The sequence below is a fragment of the Mya arenaria genome, chromosome 2, assembly GCF_026914265.1.
Source record: "Mya arenaria isolate MELC-2E11 chromosome 2, ASM2691426v1".
Lineage (NCBI taxonomy): Eukaryota > Metazoa > Mollusca > Bivalvia > Myida > Myidae > Mya > Mya arenaria.
The window spans coordinates 34037975-34065288 of NC_069123.1; the positions used below are offsets into that span (position 1 = coordinate 34037975).

Here is a 27314-nt window from a genome sequence, read left to right on the forward strand (position 1 = left end):
ACAAATACATGCATCAAATATCAAGAACTTGTGAAACAAATACATGCTTCAAATAGTAAGAACTTGTGAAACAAATACATGCATAAACAATTTTGATTTTGTGAAACAAATACTAAATATTAAGATTATTTTGAAACAAATACTTTTCTGATCTTTGGCTTAACATATTTCAACCATTTTGATGTATATTACAACCATCCACAAAAGAATTTAACATGTGTATGTGAATAAAACAAACAAGTATATCTAGAAATATTGCTAGAGATAAATGCATATAAAAGTAAACATATTGAAAATAGATTTAAAGCTGGCAAAGTAAGGATTGTAAAAATTAAAAAGAATCCAACGCAAGGATTTATGTGAGAAAAGGTGTAGAAAACAAACACAAATATTTAAAAGGGAATGTTTGAAAAAAAGGTAAAACATAAAAACAACATTCTCCATGAATGAGTTAATGTATATAGTAATTTCAACGATGACAAGAAATTGATATACCTGTAAATGACAATTAGAACAAGAGCCGTCTTAGACAGCGCGCTCGACTACGCCGCTTTGACTTAGAATAAAATAACGATGTAATAATACCAAGTTCGGTCTCTTTATGTCAAACCTAACTAAAATTATTTGATACATAAGGTGACTTTGATGCTGCCCTCCCACCAGCCCGCCCAAACAATGACGCAAGTCATTCAAATAACTTGATTTCCCATTATGAAAATGTGGTTAAGAATATACAAATATGCCTTTCAAAGGAAATTAAAAAAAAAATAAAAAAATAATCAATGGCCATAACTTGTATTTAGGCTTAAAACGGAGTTATGTTTCTTGTTGTAAGATGGTCATATATAATTTTGAATTTTATTAAGTGCATTTAATGAACGGTATAGAAGTTTTTTTTATTAAAAACCCAACTTGCCCTTAACTTTTACTTGCCTAAAACTTTAACCTAAGTCAATCAGGGGCCATTACTTGTATTAAGGGTATGGAGTTATGTAACCTCATTGGGTGATGGTCCTGAACAATTGTGTGAAGTATTAAGTCAATTGAATGAAGGGTATAGAAGTTATTAAACAATATCCCAACCTGCCCTAAAACTTTAACCTAAGTTCCATAGTCAATCAGGGGCCATAATTTGTATAAAAGATAATATGGAGTTATCTAACCTCATTATGTGATGGCTCTGAACATCTGTGTGAAGTATTAAGTGAATTGAATGAATGGTATTGGAGTTTTAAGTGAAAATCCCAATTTGCACTAAAACTTTAACCTAAGTCAATCAGGGGCCATAACTTGTATTTAGGATAATATGGAGTTATGTAACCTCATTGTGGGATGGTCCTGAACAACTGTGTGAAGTATTAAGTTAATTGAACAAAGGATATAGAAGTTATTAATAAATATTCCAACTTGCCCTAAAACTTTAACCCAAGTTCCATAGTCAATCAGGGGCCATAATCTGTGTAAAGAATAATATGGAGTTATCTAACCTCATCATGTGATGGCCCTGAACAACTGTGTGAAGTATTAAGTCAATTGAATGTAGGGTATTGGACTTATAAGTGAAAATCCCAACTTGCTGTAAAACATTAACCGGACGCCGACACTGGGGCGAGCAGTATAGCCCACCTATTCTTCGAATAATCAAGCTAAAAAGGCTGGTTGTCATTGGCCAATTAAGGGATGACCATTTGTAAATAAATATTAGCACATGGATGTCGACCTAGTGCAATAACTCAATACCTGTATACATAAATAGAAGCAGTTATAGAGTTATTGCAATAAGGTGACATTACTGCTGCATACAGCATGTTCTTCAAATGTTTATCATTAAGCATGGTAACCAAATTGAAGAAGAAGAACTGTATTCAAATATAAGCTTCAGTGTTCCAGCTAGCCCGTTTTTTGAGGGCACCACACAGGCCATGAGTTATACTTTTTAAAACTTTCTTATTATAAGACAATAACTTTAAAACTTTCTTATTATAAGACAATAACTTTTCGAGACTGTCTTAAACAATACAAATCTTAAATCTTATTTATATATCAGTCAAAGACATTATTTAAAAGATTAACAATAAAAAATAACAGAAAAGGAAATATAATTCAAACTTTGACCCATTTAACAGTATAGCATACTAACTTTGTTAGATTTATTTTATGCCAATTAGAATAATATACATGAGTTATTTATAATTGTCTCTATTGGCAACTGGCGAGTGACTATTAAATACATGAAAACTATTATGGTTTAAAACATGAGCACAAATATCATGAATTCTTACAATAGAAACACTGCATTTCATTTTAAAAATTTAAGAAATTTATCTTATCATTTTGTCTAGAAGTCTACACATGACATGCAATATAAATTTGAGTGCAATATAAAAAGGACCTTTATTGCCAGTAGAAAAAAAACTATTAAAGAAGAAAAAAATGTTAGATAAAAACAGTCCAGGGCAGGGGCAATAATAAGATCAGATTACTGTTGTCAGACAGGAGGTCGGAAAACAAATCTTCTTGAATTTAAGGCCTTACAAAAATCTATTTGATAATGAATATAATAATTATGTATGAGTGTAAAATATATATGTCAAGCATGTTCTAAACCATTCTTTATTTTAATGATACAAATCTAACTAAAAACATGACTAGCAATGGAAAGCACTTTTAAGGTTAACATGAATGAGGCTTGACTTGTATAACTGATAATTCAAAAGCCATCCTAATCTTTTGATGAGTGTAAACTAAAATGTGAATAAATGTTTCATATACAAACTGACATTGCAAACATCTGCTTCTTTCTACAAACTGACATTGCAAACATCTGCTTTTTTCTACAAACTGACATTGCAAATATCTGCTTCTTTCTACAAACTGACATTGCAAATATCTGCTTCTTTCCACAAACTGACATTGCAAATATCTGATTCTTCCACAAACTGACATTGCAAATATCTGCTTCTTTCCACAAACTGACATTGCAAATATCTGATTCTTTCTACAAACTGACATTGCAAATATCTGCTTCTTTCCACAAACTGACATTGCAAATATCTGCTTCTTTCCACAAACTGACATTGCAAATATCTGATTCTTCTACAAACTGACATTGCAAATATCTGCTTCTTTCCACAAACTGACATTGCAAATATCTGATTATTCCACAAACTGACATTGCAAATATCTCCTTCTTTCTACAAACTGACATTGCAAATATCTGATTCTTCCACAAACTGACATTGCAAATATCTGATTCTTCTACAAACTGACATTGCAAATATCTGCTTCTTTCCACAAACTGACATTGCAAATATCTGATTCTTCCACAAACTGACATTGCAAATATCTGATTATTCCACAAACTGACATTGCAAATATCTGCTTCTTTCTACAAACTGACATTGCAAATATCTGCTTCTTTCTACAAACTTACATTGCAAATATTCATAACTTCTCAAAACTGACATTGCAATTATCTGTTACAGCCAGCGCAAAAATTAGTGCGGATAATAAATATATGTGAATTCTGTAATGAAGTCAACACAAACAAATGATAATATATGCTAATACAATGAACAAAAATGTACATATAAAATGGATGTTTTATGACAGAATATAAACATTATAATGTACAAGTGATTTTTTTTTTAAAAATACTCTTGAAAAATGATGTATGCAACATGCATACCACTTCCAAGTAACAATATAATAAACCTGATTATATCAAATAGAATAACTTTAAAAAAACATCACTAGAACTTCAAAACTAGAATCACTTTAAAACAAGAGTTTGTATTCAACATTCAATGAATAAAATGTTGAAAAATAAACCTGCAGCCAGTGGTATAGAACTTTTAGGAGGTGTCCATAAGTTAAAATTCAGGCTACATTGTAGTTTGAACATTTACATGCCTCGATTAAGGTTGATTGATATTAATTATTGGATATATACCCGGTAGTTACATATCAAACCAAAGAATTAACAAGCTTATACAACTGGCTGCTGAATAATAAAGCCTAAAATATGCCACATTTACAGCCTGTTTCTTTTTTTGACCATGGATGGATTCCGAAGACTTTGATTTAAAATATGATATACATATTAAGCTTTTCTCGATTACTCAGTTTGTAGACAGAATCTTATTCAGAGGACCTACCTAGTAAGTTTTGCGAAACAAAAACGGTAATTGTCTCTGGAAAGAGCTGAAAAGTGGTTGAAGTGCAAGAGGCAATGATTAAGAATAGTCTCAAGGCCAAGTCTAGACCCAGACTCAAAGAAGCACTTAAATTACAAAAAAATCATATTTATTTCATTTATATTACAAAAATAAATGTGAAGACTGTACAATTCAAATAGTAATATTTACACCCCAACTTCCATTCCTTCAATGAACTGCCTTTCGGCAGTTGCGTTCATCAATCGATGAACGCAACATCTTCGGATTGTAATTCATTGCATAACAATATACATGAAAGCTATTGATCTTGTTATTGGTTGTATTGTGTCTGCAGGTCCCGTAAAATATAAATCAAAATTTTTAAAAGTGTTAGTTTATAAAATTTTAAATATATTGGTACCAGAAGAGTTTCAATTTTACGTTTTAAAGTGATTTCAAGTGGTTGATCTTTTCCCGCGTTATTGTGACGTCATTTGAAAAAGTGTTTCCGGTTATAGTCCAGTCGTTCTATTATCTTCGGACTTAACACACATTGACCAACCCAATTGCGTTCATACCCCGATAATGACATCAACCCCGCAATTCATTCCTTAAATAAATTCAGCAAATTTCATATGAAAACTATACTAGAAAGAAAGATAAATAACTTCAAGATTTGCAGTTTGGCCACTTGAGTCTTATCTCAGACTGGAGACTGTCCGTAATCATGGCCCCTGAACTCAGTACCAAAACTAGCCATTGATGTGGAAATTCATTTAGTGATACAGTGGAATTCAAGAACTTGTGGATAGTAGCAGTGTGAACTGATAACATCATACGCAAAACAAAACAATAATGTAACATACAGCTTAACAATTATTTTCAAGACAAACAGCATTTAAAGATTCTTAATCAAATACAAACTAATTGACAAACATAATTATTACCTGATCGAATGATATTTTGTAGTACACTCATTGATAAAAACATCAGGCACCTACATGTATTAAATAAAAAAGTGAAATGACTTCAAAGCTGCAGTCTCACAGATTGACCGTTAATACATTAATTTTTTATCTTGGAATCAGCCAATTTTTGCATAATGTCTAAAAACCAGTGATTGCTGAAAAAAAATCAGATTGCAGTTTTTCATATTTAGGTTGGAAAATTTATGTTATATGGCTAAAAGCGTTACTAACGCTTTAAGAAAAATGAAAATTTCAGCAGTTTTCCAAACAATTTAGACCTGTTCTAATGTGAGTCATCTTATTGCCAAAATCAGCTGATTCCGAGACAAAAATTAAAAGAAAGGTCAACACTGTCAATCTGTGAGAGAGCAGCTTTAAAATTCTGAATGCCAAGATTTTATCTCAACAATTTTTTTGTAGATCTTCAATAAATATTAATATATTATTTTTTTCAATACTTAGTAATTTGTGGTCAAATGATCATGATTTTTTGTAGAGGTCCAAAAAGCATAAATTCTATTGTATATTGTGGTTGAACAATCAATAATTCTTATAGTATATTGTGGTTGAACAATCAATAATTTTTATAGAATATTAAGGTTGAACAATCACTTATTCTTATAGTAAATTGTGGTTGATTACAATCACTAACTCTATAGTATATTGAGGTTTAACAATCACTAATTCTTATAGAATGTTGAGGTTGAACAATCACTAATTCTTATAGAATGTTGAGGCTGAACAATCACTAATTCTTATAGAATGTTGAGGCTGAACAATCACTAATTCTTATAGAATGTTGAGGCTGAACAATCACTAATTCTTACAGTATGCTGTGGTTGAACAATCACTAGTTATAACAGTATGTTATGGTTGAACAATCACTAATTCTTATAATATGCTGTAGTAACTGTTGAACACTCACTAATTCTTATAGTATGCTGTGGTTGAACAATCACTAGTTATAACAGTATGCTGTGGTTGAACAATCACTAATTCTTATAATATGCTGTAGTTGAACAATCACTAATTCTTATAGAATGTTGAGGCTGAACAATCACTAATTCTTATAGAATGTTGAGGTTTAACAATCACTAATTCTTACAGTATGCTGTGGTTGAACAATCACTAGTTATAACAGTATGTTGTGGTTGAACAATCACTAATTCTTATAATATGCTGTAGTTGAACAATCACTAATTCTTATAGTATGCTGTGGTTGAACAATCACTAATAAATTCGTATAGTATATTAAGATGGAACCATGACTAGAACCCCAAGACAAATAAAAGTAACATGTTACACATGAACATATCTATTTGGATCAGTTTTATTGTAACAGATCCTTTAAAAATGAAATAAAAACAACCCAGTTTAAGACTAAAATATATCTATGACTTATAATCCTTTCATATATATCAATATACCTTAAGAAAAATAACAGACTTCGCAAACACAATACATATTAAAACCTCCATAAGTGATAAAAACATTAAAGTCAATGTATATGGTATGGTCTATCCTGCATTGTTAGTTGCGAAGTCTCGCCGTATGTCAATGGCGCCATCGTGATTTCTGTCTGTTGATGTCGCCGCGGAGATTGTGAGCAAAACATATACCCAATATCTGAAAACACAACAACACAACTGCATTGTTTCAATCATTATCCTTAAACTGTATTATTACATGATTATGTATTTTGAATTCAGTACTTTTGTTAATTGTACTATGTTTTATAAATGTTTTATTGTTTAACCTTGTTGTATCTGCACGGTGATCTTGACTAGTTTCCTACTATGATATTTTTAGAATGTAATTATCCTTAGTTTAAAATGATCAGAATTTTCTATTTTTTCCATGTATAGAAGTTCTAGTATAAATAAGATTCTTATAGGATTTGACAGAAAGTTTTTGAAAATTTCTGTACAAGAACATTTATATTTTGTATATACATGTAACTTAATAATAAGAGCAAACTTCTCTGATCTTCGGTATTTAATAAAGTTCTTTTAAGTTCAGTATTATAAAAGTTTCACCAATGCTAGAACATTTCTAAGATCTTGGATTTAATTAAATTCTTCTATGAGCACAACATTTCAACCTTTTGTGGGATATTTTCTGAGTGTTGTTGGATTTGATCAGTGCTCATATAGTGTTATAATATTTTCATGTGGATTTAATTTGGTGGGCATAAATACTGATGCTTAGTAAATGATATTCTATGATTTTTTTTTATTTATTATGTATTTAAATTTTCATATATCTTATTTTGTGCCACTGTAAGTAATTTAATATTTATGTTGTTGATTAAACTTTGTTGCTGATTCCTCTATCTCTGCTGCATTTGGTCGTCATTTTCGCTGACAACATCGCATATATATATTTATATAATTACATATGTACTTGAACTGTAAGCCAAATTTTGTTTTTATTTCCATATGTCTGCAAAATTAATATTTTTTTAAAAAACACTCGTACAGGTTAACCTTTTAAAATATTTGAATTAGAAATGTTTCAGTAACAATGGATTTTTGTTCTTTATTTTTGCGTTAAACTCAAACATACTTGTAACACTGCCAAAGCGACAGCTACGGAGGCGACGGGTATTAGGTTCTTCTCAAACCACATCTGCCCCGATGGTATACAGCCTTCGGTGTAGATCACTCCTGCACGCTTAAAATCCTGGAAAATACGCCAACATATTATTTTCATGTTACAATTAGGGTGGTGCATTTGTTTATTTCAGGGCTGTACCAATATAATTATGTAAACTACGCGGACAACACAAGGGCCCGTGATTACAAAGTCTAGCCTCAGACTCAGAAAAACAACACTTTTTGGACTAAGACAACATAGTCTTTGAACAGAAGAAATGCAGCTTCGGAATTTGGAAGTGAGGCCATCAATATGATAAATGTAGAATTGAGTAAAATTGTTTCAAAATGTCAACATGGAATTTTAACAAAATTTATAGGTTCACTTACATTTGAACTTTTCATGATTTCATATCCGCAATGTCGATTTGCTATAACAGCCTGAAATGGATAATCATATGCTTCAAAAAGAGAATAGAAAATAATGAAAATGACAATTATATTCTGTGAGCAACAAAAACTAGAGCTATCACATACATGATGAATACCCCCAAATGTTGCCTGGAGATGGGAAAGGTAAAATGCCATGTTTTGGCATTAACAACATGAGCATGTGCGTAAAGCCTAAAATTTAACCAAGATCCTGTGTTAAAGCTGCACTCTCACAGATATACTGTTTTTACAACTTTTTTATTTTTTGTCTTGGAAAGAGCAAATTTTTGAGTTATATCTGCAAACCAATGATAAAAGATTGCTGACAAAAGATCAGATCGCAGATTTACATATTTCCGTTCGAAAATTAATGTTTTATGGCTTAAACTGTTACTAATGGTTTAAGAAAAATGCATAAAGCTTCAAATTTTGAACTTAAATATCAAAATCTAATTTATTCATCAGCAGTCTTCTATTACTGGTTTCTATGCATTTTCGCAAAAAATGGCTCGTTCCAAGACAAAAAAAAAGTTCAAAAAAACGTTCAAACTGTGAGAGTGCAGCTTTAATCCACGAGGATAATAGCCAAACACTACACACTAGACACTTAACATCGTTTGACAACAAATGCATTACAAATAATGTTATAAGAAAATATAAGAGTAACTGTCTTGGTAACTGTCCCACCTTAGTCACTATACACTTTTATCACTACCAGCCGCCCACTCTCAGCCCCATCTTAAATTCAAATGTTCACATACATCTGTTGGTTTACAGCAGGAGAAGGGCACGCCACACGCCTCTCCGCCCGGGGACGTACAGTTAAAGTAGATGTTCATCTCCCAGTCACGGTAATCTGTCACTCCACAACACTTCAACTGAAAATATGTCAATAAACAAATAAATAAACCATTCTGAAACTAAACCATCTCATACTTCAATCAGACTGAAAGGTGCACGGGTTCTTACAGATGATAATTGTCGATCCTGAAAAATAGCTGTGGGTCTGTTTTAGTATGAGGGATTCATTCTTTAAGCAGGGTAATTGGGCTAAGACCCTTTTTATAAAATTATTCCCAAAGACATTTATATTAATTGTAAGGTACTTCTTACCCTCTTCAATGCAAATGTCTGAGAATAAAATGACCTTGATAACTGTACAATAGTCTAAAGTTAAAAGCTATCAACCTTGATAACCAGATTTATCCTTATTTTAGAAAACCTGGTGCTGTATTCAATAACAATCTTAAGATTTAAGTTAATTCTGAATTAGAATCCAAGTTTTTGATTTGATTGTAAAAATAACTGTCCAATGGAGTAAATGGAATTAGTAAGTCATGTCTAAGGGTATTAAGTATTATATTGAATATGGCCCTTAAGGTACCAAGCAATATTCAAATACAGAATGTTTTGATTGCTTCTGGCCTGAACCCCTAAAATTATTTTAACAAATTTTTTAGTGCAATTTTCATCAAGGAAAAAATTGCCAATTTCCCCAAAAATATTAATTCCATTTTCCCTATATGCAAGACATCATTTTTGTGAAGGAATAATATATCAATAACATTCTTGAAAAACAAACAAGATCTTCTCAAGTGGTGTATTGTGTCTACCACAATGGTATATGAAGGTTTTAAAAGTGTTACCCAGTCCTTCTGGACCCAATCAACTAGGTTCTGTAGATCCGGGTCGTCCCGATAGTTCACAATCATGTTGTGAATCTGGGTCTCGATTTGGACCTGAACCTGCAATGGCAAATACACAATATTCAAATAATTAAACTGTGGATGAGAAGCTAAGATAGATAATACGCGAGGGAAAATAGTGTGTAAAATCGAGTAAAAGCCCTTAAGTTAAGGTTAAGTACACCGAAAACAAAACAAAACTGAAACAACATTTTAAATCCATAAATATGATATACATGTATGTACACAGGCAATAATTTTAATCCTGTTCTAGGACAATTAATGCGTACTATCTGTCGTGAACTTTGGTATATAATATGTATGGTGATGATAGCTAAGCCTATAAGCTGATTTATTTCATGCTTTCCTTTGGTATATTGAAATATTACAGTGGGTTAATGATCCATAAACACACAATGAGATAATCGAAATATAATTTCACTGTTTCTCAGATTTTACCCGTTTCATTGTGAACATGGTAACATACACCCATACAATGCCAGCAAGAAAATGCAATGACCAAATTTCATTTCTTTATTGGTATTTGGTTAGCATTTCGTGCGTTTTTTCTATCAAATATCAATCAACTTTTGTTTATATTAATTTATATTCAAGAAATAAATAGGAAAAATGTTCGTTTCCGTGAAAGATGGCAAAATACAACATGTATATCACTTTGTGAACACCAAAAGGTTATTACTATATAAAAAGTAAACAGAATATTTCTTTGACAATTACCTTTATCTAACAGTAAACAATGGGCTTAAATAAATCTAAAGTAAACCAGGGCTCTCGCGAGGGGGCGACTTGGGCGAAGTGGTCGCCTAAAATTCCCAGACTTCGCCCATTTGTATCATCAAAGCGACATTGACTTCGCCGAAAAAAATAGCACATTGTAAATCTGTCAATCAGCAGTCTTTGGCCACTGTCACATTAGTCAAAACACCGCAATTAGCCATTCATAAAATAAGGTAATCTCCTAATCCGATAATTGGGCCGTGTCATCCAATTACCAAAACATCGCCAGTAGGCGGAGCTATTGATGGTCAACCAATCAGAATGTACAGTGAGAAGTCCCTGATCAAATGAAATAAGTTTGTTTTAATCAGATTGAAAAGGCGAAATAATTATGAAAAATCTTGTTAAGCATTAAGAAGTTAAAAAGTAATTGATATATGTATTGAACAAACAATGCAAGACATTTTAAACATTGTTGCTTTTGAAGCAGACGGTCATAACCATCTCGGGGCATCGGCAAGGTGGCGCTAAGAAAATCAATAACATGACGTATCAACAAATATTTGATTGGTTTAAGTGAACTGTTCATGATAAAATGAAATGATAAAAAATGATTTGTAAACACAAAAATATCTTCTTTTTTTGCTTTATGTAGTGTTTACTTACAGTATTTTTCTCCTGTTGATGACTTTAAAATCGGCGAGATCGCCATTTTGTCAGAACATTTCTCCGAGTTATATTTTTCAACCACCCATTATGTATTGATTAAAATTTCATCAAGAACAGTGATTTAAATGTCATTTGGTTCTTAAATGCAGCATATTGAAAATTATTTAGCCAGAGACGAGCATATAACATCATAGCTGAATGCGACATTCGTACCCATCCCGAACGTACCAAAATAAGATTCGTCCCCCTACTATATTGACAGTTCATTTTGATTGTTTCAAATCCTTAGCTGTCTTGGTTTTTGTTTCATTTTAGATGCTATTTGGAGATAAACTATGTGACATTGACAAATACACTTTTGCTGAGCCAAAAATGATACATTATTTGTGAACATTTTATATAGTTATAGCAATTAATTTGAATGTGAATGTAAACTTAGGTGTGTGGTATGGCATAGTTTTTGTATCAGGTGTTACGAAAAGTATCACTTCTCCCTAAAGTCACCCCACTTCTCCCTAAATTGACTGAAGGGAGAAGTCACTTCTCCCAAAAATTTCAGCCTAGTGAGAGCCCTGTAAACAACAACTCTCTTACCCAGCCCTTATAGACAAAGGCCAATATTGCGAACACGAGTTCAACTGTGAAAATGAGACCAACGCAGACGGAAAACTGAAAGAAAAAAACTTCATGACAGTATAAGGATTGACAACCACTGCAAGACTGTTCTTTTCTAAATAACCCAGATATGTGTAATGTTCCCTTTTAAATTTTAACTAATGATAACAATGACATGCAAAATTGACATTCTTTTTTTCTAATTTTGTTAACTTTTAACTAAGCTGTGTAATCCTCCTTTGATTGTCAAAATGAAATCCTTTTTATCTTAAAGCTGCACTCTCATAGATTTACAGCTTTTACAACTTTTTTTATTTTTTGTCTTGGAATCCTGATGGAATGAGCCAATTTTTGCGTAAACCGGTGATATAAGACTGCCAACAAAAGATCAGATAGCATTGTATCATATTTCCGTTTGAAAATTAATGTTGTATGGCTAAAAATGTTACTAACGCTTAAAGAAAAATGCATAAAACATAAATTTTTCAAAACAAATATGAAATTCCTTGCTCTGATTTTTTGTCAGTAGTCTTATATCACTGGTTTCCAGACATTAACGCAATAATTTTAAAATTCCAAGACAAAAACAAAAACAGTTGTTAAAACCATCAATCTGTGAGAGTGCAACTTTAACTAATGATAACAATGACATGCAAAAATGACATTCTTTTTTTTCTATTTTTTTTTCCAGATTTTAACTAAGCTGTTTAATCGTCCTTTGAATGTCAAAATGTTATTATTTTTTTCTTGCATATCGGAAGTGTGTTTCCGGTCATGTGACCAGTGTTGGAAAACCCCACCTTACATACCCCATGTAAGATGAGTCACGCGCAACAACTCGTCACTTCTTATTTCATTTATTGTATGGTTTATAAAAGATATATTATACCATTTCAATAAAGCGCAATCAAATATATATGTTTGCAAGACTTTTAATTAAAATTGAAAATAATTCATTGTAATTTTTTTTATTTTAGTTATTTAAAATTACTACGCTCTATGACATCAGTAAACAACGTCGCACGCGCTTTTTGGTGTAATTGTACAAAAGTTCTTTTTCTACGTCATTTTTTCCACAAATTCATAATTTTAGGTATGCAAGAAAAAAATATCAATAATGTTTTTCCGGTCTGGATTGAAAAATCCGACCCTCGAGCACACTGCGTGACCGGTAATCGGCAAGCCTCGTAACCGGCTTACGCGAGTGCCCTCGGGTCGGATTTTTCTATCCGTACCGGAAACACATGATCGATACTTATAATCTTAAGGAGATCCATATTAATTGCTGTAAAACATGTATATACAATTTGATTTAACGTACGTAAGTGACATACGGTAAGCAGTAATAATGATATTAATTTTCATTGGCATGATTAACCTGCCTCTGCAAATTGGATCGCCAGACGGACAGACATTTACTTATTAAGAAGAGATAGATCTGACAATCAACAAGCTGATTGCAATCACCAAATTTCCAGTCATTGTTTTTTAATAAGTGTTTTACTTAGAAGCTTGTGCATTCACTCTTCGTAGAATAGAGGCATTTCAAGCTTAACACTAGGAAAGTAAGCATTTATTTATGGTCTTCTTAACCATTAAGTAGGTTTAAAAGACCAGAAATATGACTACATGGTTACATAGTCTACACCATCATCCTATTTGAGCTTGACTTACAAAGAGGAGAAGTTTTGTGTTTTCTCTGAGAGCGCCGATACAGCCGGCGAAGCCGATTATAAACATGACACCTCCAATCATGATAAAGACCATGGCGGGGTCCAACGCCACGTTCGTTAGGCGACCAATGTTCGTGAACATGTCCTTCTCCGTCCATGCCCACAGCCCGATAGCGCATATTCCAGTGCCGATCAGCTGTAAAGAAAGAAATGAAATTATCAACAACTGAAATAAATGTTAAAAGGGTAATACATGAAGTGCAAAAACTGCCATATATGTTTCATACATTTGATACCACATGAATGTACCGGTATGTGTTTATTTTTATCAAATCTGTTAAAATGTTGGCAATAAAAAATTATTAGTTTGTTTCTCAAAGTTTATGAAGGTCTATATCACTGGTTTGCAGATATTGTGCAAAAATTGGCTCATTCCAGACAAAAAAAAAGTTGTCAAAACAGTTAATCTGTGAGGGTGCAGCATTAAAATGCCTGGTGTAAAGCATCAATCTTTCCTTGGTCTAAACAAGTATTGAGCACAACATTTTTCCAGTACTACCCATTTAATGCTGAGCACCAGGCAAGGGAGCTACTGGTCCAGATATTTTAACATCTTTCTGGCAAGGGAGCTACTGGTCCAGATATTTTAACATCTTTCAGGCAAGGGAGCTACTGGTCCAGATATTTTAACATCTTTCAGGCAAGGGAGCTACTGGTCCAGATATTTTAACATCTTCCAGGCAAGGGAGCTACCACATGTTTTAACATCTTTCAGGCAAGGGAGCTACTGGTCCACATATTTTAACATCTTTCAGGCAAGGGAGCTACTGGTACACATGTTTTAACATCTTTCAGGCAAGGGAGCTACTGGTCCACATATTTTAACATCTTTCAGGCAAGGGAGCTACTGGTCCACATGTTTTAACATCTTTCAGGCAAGGGAGCTACTGGTCCACATATTTTAACATCTTTCAGGCAAGGGAGCTACTGGTCCACATATTTTAACATCTTTCAGGCAAGGGAGCTACTGGTCCACATGTTTTAACATCTTTCAGGCAAGGGAGCTACTGGTCCAGATATTTTAACATCTTTCAGGCAAGGGAGCTACTGGTCCACATGTTTTAACATCTTTCAGGCAAGGGAGCTACTGGTCCAGATATTTTAACATCTTTCAGGCAAGGGAGCTACCACATGTTTTAACATCTTTCAGGCAAGGGAGCTACTGGTCCAGATATTTTAACATCTTTCAGGCAAGGGAGCTACTGGTCCACATATTTTAACATCTTTCAGGCAAGGGAGCTACTGGTCCACATATTTTAACATCTTTCAGGCAAGGGAGCTACTGGTCCACATGTTTTAACATCTTTCAGGCAAGGGAGCTACTGGTCCACATGTTTTAACATCTTTCAGGCAAGGGAGCTACCACATGTTTTAACATTTTTCAGGCAAGGGAGCTACTGGTCCAGATATTTTAACATCTTCCAGGCAAGGGAGCTACCACATGTTTTAACATCTTTCAGGCAAGGGAGCTACTGGTCCAGATATTTTAACATCTTTCAGGCAAGGGAGCTACAGGTACACATGTTTTAACATCTTTCAGGCAAGGGAGCTACTGGTCCAGATATTTTAACATCTTTCAGGCAAGGGGCTACTGGTCCACATGTTTTAACATCTTTCAGGCAAGGGAGCTACTTGTCCACATATTTTAACATCTTTCAGGCAAGGGAGCTACTTGTCCACATGTTTTAACATCTTTCAGGCAAGGGAGCTACTGGTCCACATATTTTAACATCTTTCAGGCAAGGGAGCTACTGGTACACATGTTTTAACATCTTTCAGGCAAGGGAGCTACTGGTCCACATATTTTAACATCTTTCAGGCAAGGGAGCTACTGGTCCACATATTTTAACATCTTTCAGGCAAGGGAGCTACTGGTCCACATGTTTTAACATCTTTCAGGCAAGGGAGCTACTTGTCCACATGTTTTAACATCTTTCAGGCAAGGGAGCTACTGGTCCACATGTTTTAACATCTTTCAGGCAAGGGAGCTACTGGTACACATGTTTTAACATCTTTCAGGCAAGGGAGCTACTGGTCCACATGTTTTAACATCTTTCAGGCAAGGGAGCTACTGGTCCACATATTTTAACATTTTTCAGGCAAGGGAGCTACTGGTCCACATATTTTAACATCTTTCAGGCAAGGGAGCTACTGGTACACATGTTTTAACATCTTTCAGGCAAGGGAGCTACTGGTCCAAATATTTTAACATCTTTCAGGCAAGGGAGCTACTGGTCCACATGTTTTAACATCTTTCAGGCAAGGGAGCTACTGGTCCACATATTTTAACATCTTTCAGGCAAGGGAGCTACTGGTCCACATGTTTTAACATCTTTCAGGCAAGGGAGCTACTGGTCCACATATTTTAACATCTTTCAGGCAAGGGAGCTACTGGTCCACATGTTTTAACATCTTTCAGGCAAGGGAGCTACTGGTCCAGATATTTTAACATATTTCAGGCAAGGGAGCTACTGGTCCACATATTTTAACATCTTTCAGGCAAGGGAGCTACTGGTACACATGTTTTAACATTTTTCTGGCAAGGGAGCTACTGGTCCAAATATTTTAACATCTTTCAGGCAAGGGAGCTACTAGTCCACATGTTTTAACATCTTTCAGGCAAGGGAGCTACTGGTCCACATGTTTTAACATCTTTCAGGCAAGGGAGCTACTGGTCCACATATTTTAACATCTTTCAGGCAAGGGAGCTACTGGTCCACATATTTTAACATCTTTCAGGCAAGGGAGCTACTGGTACACATATTTTAACATCTTTCAGGCAAGGGAGCTACTGGTCCACATATTTTAACATCTTTCAGGCAAGGGAGCTACTGGTTCACATGTTTTAACATCTTTCAGGCAAGGGAGCTACTGGTCCACATGTTTTAACATCTTTCAGGCAAGGGAGCTACTGGTCCACATATTTTAACATCTTTCAGGCAAGGGAGCTACTGGTCCACATATTTTAACATCTTTCAGGCAAGGGAGCTACTGGTCCAGATATTTTAACATCTTTCAGGCAAGGGAGCTACTGGTCCACATGTTTTAACATCTTTCAGGCAAGGGAGCTACTGGTCCACATATTTTAACATCTTTCAGGCAAGGGAGCTACTGGTCCACATATTTTAACATCTTTCAGTCAAGGGAGCTACTGGTCCACATATTTTAACATCTTTCAGTCAAGGGAGCTACTGGTCCACATGTTTTAACATCTTTCAGGCAAGGGAGCTACTGGTCCACATGTTTTAACATCTTTCAGGCAAGGGAGCTACTGGTCCACATGTTTTAACATCTTTCAGGCAAGGGAGCTACTGGTCCACATGTTTTAACATCTTTCAGGCAAGGGAGCTACTGGTCCACATATTTTAACATCTTTCAGGCAAGGGAGCTACTGGTCCACATGTTTTAACATCTTTCAGGCAAGGGAGCTACTGGTCCACATATTTTAACATCTTTCAGGCAAGGGAGCTACTGGTCCACATGTTTTAACATCTTTCAGTCAAGGGAGCTACTGGTCCACATGTTTTAACATCTTTCAGGCAAGGGAGCTACTGGTCCACATGTTTTAACATCTTTCAGGCAAGGGAGCTACTGGTCCACATATTTTAACATCTTTCAGGCAAGGGAGCTACTGGTCCACATGTTTTAACATCTTTCAGGCAAGGGAGCTACTGGTCCAGATATTTTAACATCTTCCAGGCAAGGGAGCTACCACATGTTTTAACATCTTTCAGGCAAGGGAGCTACTGGTCCACATATTTTAACATCTTTCAGGCAAGGGAGCTACTGGTCCACATATTTTAACATCTTTCAGGCAAGGGAGCTACTGGTACACATGTTTTAACATCTTTCAGGCAAGGGAGCTACTTGTCCACATGTTTTAACATCTTTCAGGCAAGGGAGCTACTGGTCCACATGTTTTAACATCTTTCAGGCAAGGGAGCTACTGGTCCACATGTTTTAACATCTTTCAGGCAAGGGAGCTACTGGTCCACATGTTTTAACATCTTTCAGGCAAGGGAGCTACTGGTCCACATGTTTTAACATCTTTCAGGCAAGGGAGCTACTGGTCCACATGTTTTAACATCTTTCAGGCAAGGGAGCTACTGGTCCACATATTTTAACATCTTTCAGGCAAGGGAGCTACTGGTCCACATGTTTTAACATCTTTCAGGCAAGGGAGCTACTGGTCCAGATATTTTAACATCTTTCAGGCAAGGGAGCTACTAGTCCACATGTTTAACATCTTTCAGGCAAGGGAGCTACTGGTCCACATATTTTAACATCTTTCAGGCAAGGGAGCTACTAGTCCACATGTTTAACACCTTTCAGGCAAGGGAGCTACTGGTCCACATATTTTAACATCTTTCAGGCAAGGGAGCTACTGGTCCACATATTTTAACATCTTTCAGGCAAGGGAGCTACTGGTCCACATATTTTAACATCTTTCAGGCAAGGGAGCTACTGGTCCACATATTTTAACATCTTTCAGGCAAGGGAGCTACTGGTCCACATATTTTAACATCTTTCAGGCAAGGGAGCTACTGGTCCACATGTTTTAACATCTTTCAGGCAAGGGAGCTACTGGTCCACATATTTTAACATCTTTCAGGCAAGGGAGCTACTGGTCCACATGTTTTAACATCTTTCAGGCAAGGGAGCTACTGGTCCACATGTTTTAACATCTTTCAGGCAAGGGAGCTACTGGTCCACATATTTTAACATCTTTCAGGCAAGGGAGCTACTGGTACACATGTTTTAACATCTTTCAGGCAAGGGAGCTACTGGTCCACATGTTTTAACATCTTTCAGGCAAGGGAGCTACCACATGTTTTAACATCTTTCAGGCAAGGGAGCTACTGGTCCACATATTTTAACATCTTTCAGTCAAGGGAGCTACTGGTCCAAATATTTTAACATCTTTCAGTCAAGGGAGCTACTGGTCCACATATTTTAACATCTTTCAGGCAAGTGAGCTACTGGCATCATATTTTAACATCTTTCAGGCAAGGGAGCTACTGGTCCACATATTTTAACATCTTTCAGGCAAGGGAGCTACTGGCATCATATTTTAACATCTTTCAGGCAAGGGAGCTACTGGTCCACATATTTTAACATCTTTCAGGCAAGGGAGCTACTGGTTCACATGTTTTAACATCTTTCAGGCAAGGGAGCTACTGGTCCACATGTTTTAACATCTTTCAGGCAAGGGAGCTACTGGTCCACATATTTCAGGCAAGGGAGCTACTGGTCCACATGTTTTAACATCTTTCAGTGACCAGGGATTGAACCTGCAATCTTCCATTTCTGAAGTAAATGCTCTACCACTGGGCTTTCAGGGCAGCTACATAATTGGCTTGAAATATGGAGTGTTCCAGCTAGGAATCTAAAAGGGCAGGGTGCTAGGTCAGAAAGGAAGCTTTTGATGTGCACTGAATGAGCCTTCATTGGGCACTTGCAAGGGCCAATGTTAAATTCTTATTGTGTATGCATTGTAACTACTTTCAATACTAATAGATTTTTAAGAACACCTTAGCAGTTAATCTTTACTTTTGTGTCAAAATTATGTATAATTATTTATAATTTTTATACTTATTTCGGAAAATTGACTGTCAAACAATAGGGCACAGCAGGATGTAGTAAAAAGGTAGCAGGAAGCTCCAATCTGCTATTTTAGGCCTGAGCTGGAGCAATGAACATGTTTGTATTGATCACCTCATGTAAAGAAGGACTCATTCACGTATTTTATGTTGGCAACATTATTTTTTTAATGGAATTTTAAGATTGCACTGAATTTAATAAACCAAGCAACAACTAGGTTAAATTCCTTTGAGAAGAATTTTGTAAATTTAGGCCTGTAATCATTCAATTTTCAGAAGCATTTCTGACACTTTTCTGCAAAATATAGCATTTATGTCACTATTTATATTTTATTATTATTATTATCTAATAAAATAGAGGTTTTATATTACTTATTTTTATTACATACATGTATATTATATCTTTATTTACACATGAATCATAAAGTATTTTTCTTTTAAATTGCATGGGCCATATAGACCATAATGAGAATGTTTCAGATTGATATTCACAACAATGTCCATCATACAAGTACATGTATAAATTCAAACGACCTATATTCATCGTAATGTATATATAAATGATGCATTGTCATCTCTGTTTATTCTGAGAGACATTTTCAATTCATGCATCATTTATGTATAAATGATGTCACCGTATAACAGTTAACGATTATCAATGAAGTATCTGGGCCTATTGTTACTGTTTCCTGAAGAAAACATTGACAAATCAATACCAGCAAATTGCCAATCTGAGACTTCATATTGCTTCCATTTTAAAACAATCACGGGGAGTGTTTATTTTGAAATGAAGTGTAAATTCAGAGAGCAATTCCAGTGAGGTGGTCAATATGAAAGATTAGAATTGACTTAGTTTTACAGTCTGGCATAAACATCTTTGACTATGGAGATCTTGCCAAAATTCCTGCTACAGGGATAACGAAGGGCTTTCAATTGACCCCAGGTCCCGGTTTATGGCACACAGAAATCATAGTTGACCCGAAAGTGACGCATCATAAATTTGCTAAAATGTACGACCTTCTTTATTGATATAATCATAGTATCAAAGTATATTATGGAGTATGAACTTATTTTGATTTTTTATTTATTTTGTTGTCTATTTCTAAATATTAAATGCTTTTTTATCTAATTTTATGAATGAAGACGGTAACCAGTAATTTGTTTGTTACTTGTAAACACAATTACCCGGAAGTCTCAGGCAATGTTAACCCAGGCAATGTTAACTCAGGCAATGATAACTCAGGCAATGTTAACCCAGGCAATGTTAACTTGCAAACTTAGACTCTTGCAAATCTGATTTTGACTCTTGCAAATCTGACTTTGACTCTTGCAAATCTGATTTTGACTCTTGCAAATCTGACTTTGACTCTTGCAAATCTTTGACTCTTGCAAATCTGACTTTGACTCTTGCAAATATGACCTTGACTGTTGCAAATCTGACTTTGACTCTTGCAAATCTGATTTTGACTTTTGCAAACCTGCATTTGACTCTTGCAAATCTGACTTTGACTGTTGCAAATCTGACCTTGACTCTTGGGAATCTGACTTTGACTCTTGCAGATCTGACTTTGACTCTTGCGAATCTGACTTTGACTCTAGCAAGTCTGACTTGCGAATCTGACTTTGACTCTTGCAAATCTGACTTTGACTCTTGCAAGTCTGACTTTGACTCTTGCAAATCTGACTTTGACTCTTGCTAGGCTGACTTTGACTAATGCAAGGCTGACTTTGTTTCTTGCAAATCTGATTTTGACTCATGAAAATAAGACCCCAAGAGTCAATGACTCTTGAGTTAAAGACCCCGTTAAAGGCCCTGTAACCTTTGGACAACATTATGTCAAAATTTGCAGTCTTTGTAATGGTCAGTAAAAATATCCTGGGTGTGCCTGCTATACCCCCTTCCTCAATGAGACAAATCATTGATACTTGCTTTACACGTAAGACTTCTATAAACAAATGGCAGTATGTCTTTCGCAGTTCACCATCATGGTGAAATTTACATAAATCAGATAAGCAGCCACTATCTTGACAAAATATGGAAATGAGCCGTAATTTAGCACATCTATTAGATGACAGAGAAGCTGGGAGTCCTGTTTAGACATGATGAAATACATAACTGCATTGATTCCTTTAGCAGGAACCAACATTGGAGTTTGGCTTATTTTTCATACAGATTTAACTGCCAATGGTGACAGACTGCACATGGTTACATTTACATTCAAAACAAATACATGTAGGTTATTATCTAAAACCATTTGGGAAATATGGCATGACACATGATGATCAACTTTTTTAAATTTCAATGATTCCAGCCCCCATTGGCTGGTATTTCGTCTAAAGTATTACTAGAACCAAACAATGCATTATATAATGAACTGTCAAAAATGATTATTGCAGAAGACAGGGGTTAAAACAGCTAACAATAATTGTCGATCCTGGAAATGAAAGCTGGTAATCTGGGGGCTGCAAGCCACTTTGGGGTCTTATTTACTTATAACTCTTGGATCCTAATAACTGCTACCTACTCTTATTCAAAATCAATACATACATATATATAATAAACATGAATTTTGAGTGATAAACCTTTAACTACTTAATAATGCATTTATGGAAAATACTAATTACTGATTAAAAACAAGATTGTAACCATATATTTAATAGCAGAAAGCGCAAAACTACCGGTATTAAATGATTGGTGAATGCTAAAAGATTTACTGCAGTCACTGTTTTCTATAGTCTCATAAGGTAGAAATATTGGTTTTATGCTCATTTCTTTCAAATTAAACTTGGTATCCTTTATAATAGCCATGGTTTTCGACATTTATTCATCCTTTTTGGAATATTGAAAAAAATATTATTAATTCTGGTAAATCTAATCTGGGAGTAAAAGTGCATCTTTAAATATATTGTACCTGACGAGATTTAAAATGGACAATTACATGTACTCGAGTCCTTTTTATAAAAAGTTTTTCTTGGTTTGTGCTTCTCTGCTCTTAGACTTAATAAATGTACAGAAGGAATATGAACATGTTAAAAAAAAGTTAATGATATCGTAATAATGAAATGTATTGAAATATATCATTCAAATTCAAGTTTCTCAAAACTATGTTGACAAGGGTTGATGGATTTTTTTTACCAAACAGACATGAACCTGAGTGGTCTAAATTAGCACAAGCCTGCAAGCCCTGCACTGGTAAAATGCTTTCTGGGCTTACTCAAATTCTGGATTTTACATACATGTAGCATGGCTTTTTCAAAAAATTGATGCCAAGCAATAATTAAAGAATTCAGGTTTGTTCATACTAAAGTCTAATTTTGATGACTGCATAAACCACAGTTACTTGGTATTTGGACTGCATTAAAATGTGTTTTAGTACTCTATGATACACATAATAAACAAATAATCCACTTTTGGTCTTTTATTTTTACATATAAAATATTTTTAAATTTCATACAATCTTTATCATTAAAGATTGTATGAAATTTCAAAATATTTAATGTATAAATATTAAACGACCAAAAGTTGATTACTTGTTTATTATGTGTATCATAGAATACTAAAACACATTTTTTTATGATTCTCAGTCCAAGAGATCACCCTAGGGACCAATCGCTTGACTGGCCAAAAAATGCAGTCCAAATACCAAGTAACTGTAGCATAAACCTCATCATCATGGACACCCACTGATATCACAAATAGTTGCTTTTTTATTAACTTGGCTGTATTATCAAATAATACCCATAATTACTGGAATACATTAAAATTGGAATGTACATGTAGTTCTGTATCAAATCATTTCACAACTATAAACAATGATATTGATGAGCCAGTCACTCCATTATAGAAATAGGGGAATCCCCAAAGTTATTATTTTTTTATTTTGACCAAATTTCTCCAAAAAAAATTACAGCATTGAAAAAGGATTATACTCAATAATTCAAACGTTTTATTATTTGATGCATAATTGATTTTTCTTCTAAATAGATAACAAAAGTTACAAATGTTAAATAAAGCAGAAATCAGAATTTACGGTAAACAGAATTAGATTCCCTTCTTATTTACAATATATGACTACTCAATTGAGTATTAGTACATGTACTTAAAACAATTGAGAATGTTACTGGGATTACATGTATTTCAACAAACAAAGGATCACTCATGTCACTTATGTATCTTAATAGGACCGATATGTTTTCAAGGTTAACAAGAGCTGTCACAGTATGTGACGAATGCCCCCGAATGTGACATTGACCTACGAACAAGGTCAGTACATAAAAAGTTGATCTTGCCTTTACGTGTCAAATACATATGGCAAGTTATTTTAAATTGCCTCTGAATATAAAAAAATACCACCCATACTTGACAACCTACACTGTTATGTCCTTATATTCAGAATTCCCTTGTGAATAAACACTTAGTGTACCTTTCAACTTAGAGGTAGGGACATGGGTCTTGCACACGACGCGTCGTCTTCGTATGTGGAACACATGTAGCAAGTGATTTTAAAATCTGTCCATACAAGGGAAAGTAACAGCCCTGACACGACAACCTATACTCTATGTCCTTATATGCAACAATCCATAGTGAATAAACACTATGTGTGACCTTGACCTTTGAGGCAGGGACACGGGTCTTGCACGCGACACGTCGTCTTGGTATGTGGAACACATGTGGCAAGTTATTTTAAAATCTGTCCATACAAGAGAAAGTTACAGCCCGGACACGACAACCTATACTCTATGTCCTTATATGCAGCACTCCATTGTGAATAACCACTAAGTGTGACCTTGAACTTTGAGGTAGGGACACGGGTCTTGCACGCGACACGTCGTCTTGGTATGTGGAACACATGTGGCAAGTTATTTTAAAATCTGTTCATACAAGGGAAAGTTACAGCCCAGACACGACAACCTATACTCTATGTCCTTATATGCAGCACTCCATTGTGAATAACCACTAAGTGTGACCTTGAACTTTGAGGTAGGGACACGGGTCTTGCATGCGACACGTCGTCTTGGTATGTGGTCCACATGTGGCAAGTTATTTTAAAATCTGTCCATACAAGAGAAAGTTACAGCCAGGACACGACAACCTATACGGTACTCTATGTCCTTATATGCAGCACTCCATTGTGAATAAACACTAAGTGTGACCTTGACCTTTGAGGTAGGGACATGAGTCTTGCACGCCACACGTCGTCTTGGTATGTGGAACACATGTGGCAAGTTATTTTAAAATCTGTCCATACAAGGGAAAGTTACAGAGCCGGACGGACGGTGCGATTTTAATATGCCCACCTTCGGGGGCATAATAAAAAGAAGATGCAGTCATTGAGTCCCTGCAAGTGTCTGTCAGTATCTATATGATTTTATAAATGCATTATGTCTTAACACCAACATATCTCCAATTTGACTTTCAGTTACAAATAAACATTTCTAAGGCTAATTGCTGTTGGTGATGGGAATCAGCTTCAGTTTGACAGTTGATAATTGTTTAAACTCAAGTGACGGATGATCAATAGTCAGGGCTCTCGCGAGGGGGCGACTTGGGCGAAGTGGTCGCCTAAAATTCCCAGACTTCGCCCATTTGTATCATCAAAGCGACATTGACTTCGCCGAAAAAAATAGCACATTGTAAATCTGTCAATCAGCAGTCTTTGGCCACTGTCACATTAGTCAAAACACCGCAATTAGCCATTCATAAAATAAGGTAATCTCCTAATCCGATAATTGGGCCGTGTCATCCAATTACCAAAACATCGCCAGTAGGCGGAGCTATTGATGGTCAACCAATCAGAATGTACAGTGAGAAGTCCCTGATCAAATGAAATAAGTTTGTTTTAATCAGATTGAAAAGGCGAAATAATTATGAAAAATCTTGTTAAGCATTAAGAAGTTAAAAAGTAATTGATATATGTATTGAACAAACAATGCAAGACATTTTAAACATTGTTGCTTTTGAAGCAGACGGTCATAACCATCTCGGGGCATCGGCAAGGTGGCGCTAAGAAAATCAATAACATGACGTATCAACAAATATTTGATTGGTTTAAGTGAACTGTTCATGATAAAATGAAATGATAAAAAATGATTTGTAAACACAAAAATATCTTCTTTTTTTGCTTTATGTAGTGTTTACTTACAGTATTTTTCTCCTGTTGATGACTTTAAAATCGGCGAGATCGCCATTTTGTCAGAACATTTCTCCGAGTTATATTTTTCAACCACCCATTATGTATTGATTAAAATTTCATCAAGAACAGTGATTTAAATGTCATTTGGTTCTTAAATGCAGCATATTGAAAATTATTTAGCCAGAGACGAGCATATAACATCATAGCTGAATGCGACATTCGTACCCATCCCGAACGTACCAAAATAAGATTCGTCCCCCTACTATATTGACAGTTCATTTTGATTGTTTCAAATCCTTAGCTGTCTTGGTTTTTGTTTCATTTTAGATGCTATTTGGAGATAAACTATGTGACATTGACAAATACACTTTTGCTGAGCCAAAAATGATACATTATTTGTGAACATTTTATATAGTTATAGCAATTAATTTGAATGTGAATGTAAACTTAGGTGTGTGGTATGGCATAGTTTTTGTATCAGGTGTTACGAAAAGTATCACTTCTCCCTAAAGTCACCCCACTTCTCCCTAAATTGACTGAAGGGAGAAGTCACTTCTCCCAAAAATTTCAGCCTAGTGAGAGCCCTGATAGTACAATAATTTTTTGACAACCTCTTAATTGAAGTTTTATTCATGTACAATAACTTGTTATCTACTAATGTTATACTATGTGTATGTTTGAAATTACTTAGTGTTATTGTTGCTTTCGGCCAAATTGTTGATGATAACAACTGAACACTTCTGAAATGAATGAACTACAAGGAAAACATTTGCAGAAATTACCCGAATGCAAATAACAAGAGGAAAGGAGAATAAAAACTCGCTGGTTGAATTGATGATCAATTATGACAAAATACAATCGCTTATCGGCGACTTCAGGCCAAACTTATCAATTTTCAATTACAATCAATCATCGGAACTTCACTAAATGCTGTGAAGACTATGATGATTGAATGATTTCTAGAAAGTTCCATATCTGGATGCATGGCGTGGATATTTTGTAAAGAAGGAAATGGCCCTTCTTATATTCAAAGCCACCCTAATCATCTAAGAAGTTCTATCATCGACCAACTACAGGGCTTTTTCACCTTCTTTGCTAGGGGCCGAAATAAGGCTACTTCACATTTCGGAAAAATGGCATTTTTTCCCAATTTCCAGATAATTTTTCACAAATCCCAGATATTTTTCCCAAAAAGGAAGATCTTACTTCAAAAATTTATTCTGCTTGAGCAAATAATTCTTTTTTATATTTTAAGTTGACATAAGAAGAAAGCTGTATAATTTAAACATTATTCGAGGACCAATTATTTTATAACTCCACAGAATTATATTGTTATCAACTTCCCATTTTGAGACGTTAACACATTTAAATTTCCCAATTTGCAGAATTTCAGGTGTTTAAATTTCCCAAAATGAAAAGGCTAGGCCTCTTCATAATTTTTGGTGAAAAAGCCCTGAACTATATTATATAAATACATGTACTTAAGTTAAATTCCCAGAAATTCAAAGCCCTCTTTGTGAAGTGCACATGCTTCTTAAAGAACAAATTCAGAGAATGACATAAAAATGCCAAAGTGGATTCTGGTAGAACTAACATGTATACAGTTTCGATGTTTGTACATGAGCCAACAGTCATTCAAGTTATACCAATACAAACGTTAGATAAAGTATTTTAGCAACGGTAATAATGCAATATCAATCTGTTTCAATACAGAACAACCGTATTTTTTAAGGTTAAATCATTAATAGTAATAATGTACATCTGTTTCATAATCGTAATGACAGATGATTCATCTTACCCAAAACAAAACATTGAATCCAAACATGAGATATTTGATCATACAGCTCACTTCAGTTGAATCACGTCGTCGTTTTCTAGGCATTGTCACAGTCTTTGAAATAACAAAGATGCTGGCCTAAAATAGTAAGATTCCTTTTAAAACGAAGACAAAAACATTGCTTTTTTGTATGAAAACACAATGGACCAAAT

The 27314-nt window shown here is 34.7% G+C and overlaps 1 protein-coding gene across 1 annotated transcript; it reads right to left on the reverse strand.

Moving 5' to 3' along the window:
• LOC128217024 (tetraspanin-17-like) lies at positions 1-27314 on the reverse strand. Its single transcript, XM_052923837.1, has 8 exons — positions 27124-27314; positions 13533-13727; positions 11838-11912; positions 9798-9896; positions 8913-9029; positions 8110-8160; positions 7691-7807; positions 1-6751 (listed from the first exon to the last, which is right to left on the reverse strand). The coding sequence occupies exons 1-8, from the start codon at positions 27205-27207 to the stop codon at positions 6680-6682; spliced, it is 810 nt and encodes a 269-aa protein (XP_052779797.1). The 5' UTR covers positions 27208-27314; the 3' UTR covers positions 1-6679.

Coding starts and splice junctions, on each gene's coding strand:
- LOC128217024 (XM_052923837.1), bottom strand. CDS start 27,207: ATGCCTAGAAAACGACGACGTGATTCAACTGAAGTGAGCTGTATGATC. Junction 11,913..13,532: donor ACACAAAACTTCTCCTCTTT/GTAAGTCAAGCT, acceptor TTTTTCTTTCAG/TTTTCCGTCTGCGTTGGTCT. Junction 7,808..8,109: donor AAATCATGAAAAGTTCAAAT/GTAAGTGAACCT, acceptor CGTATTTTCCAG/GATTTTAAGCGTGCAGGAGT.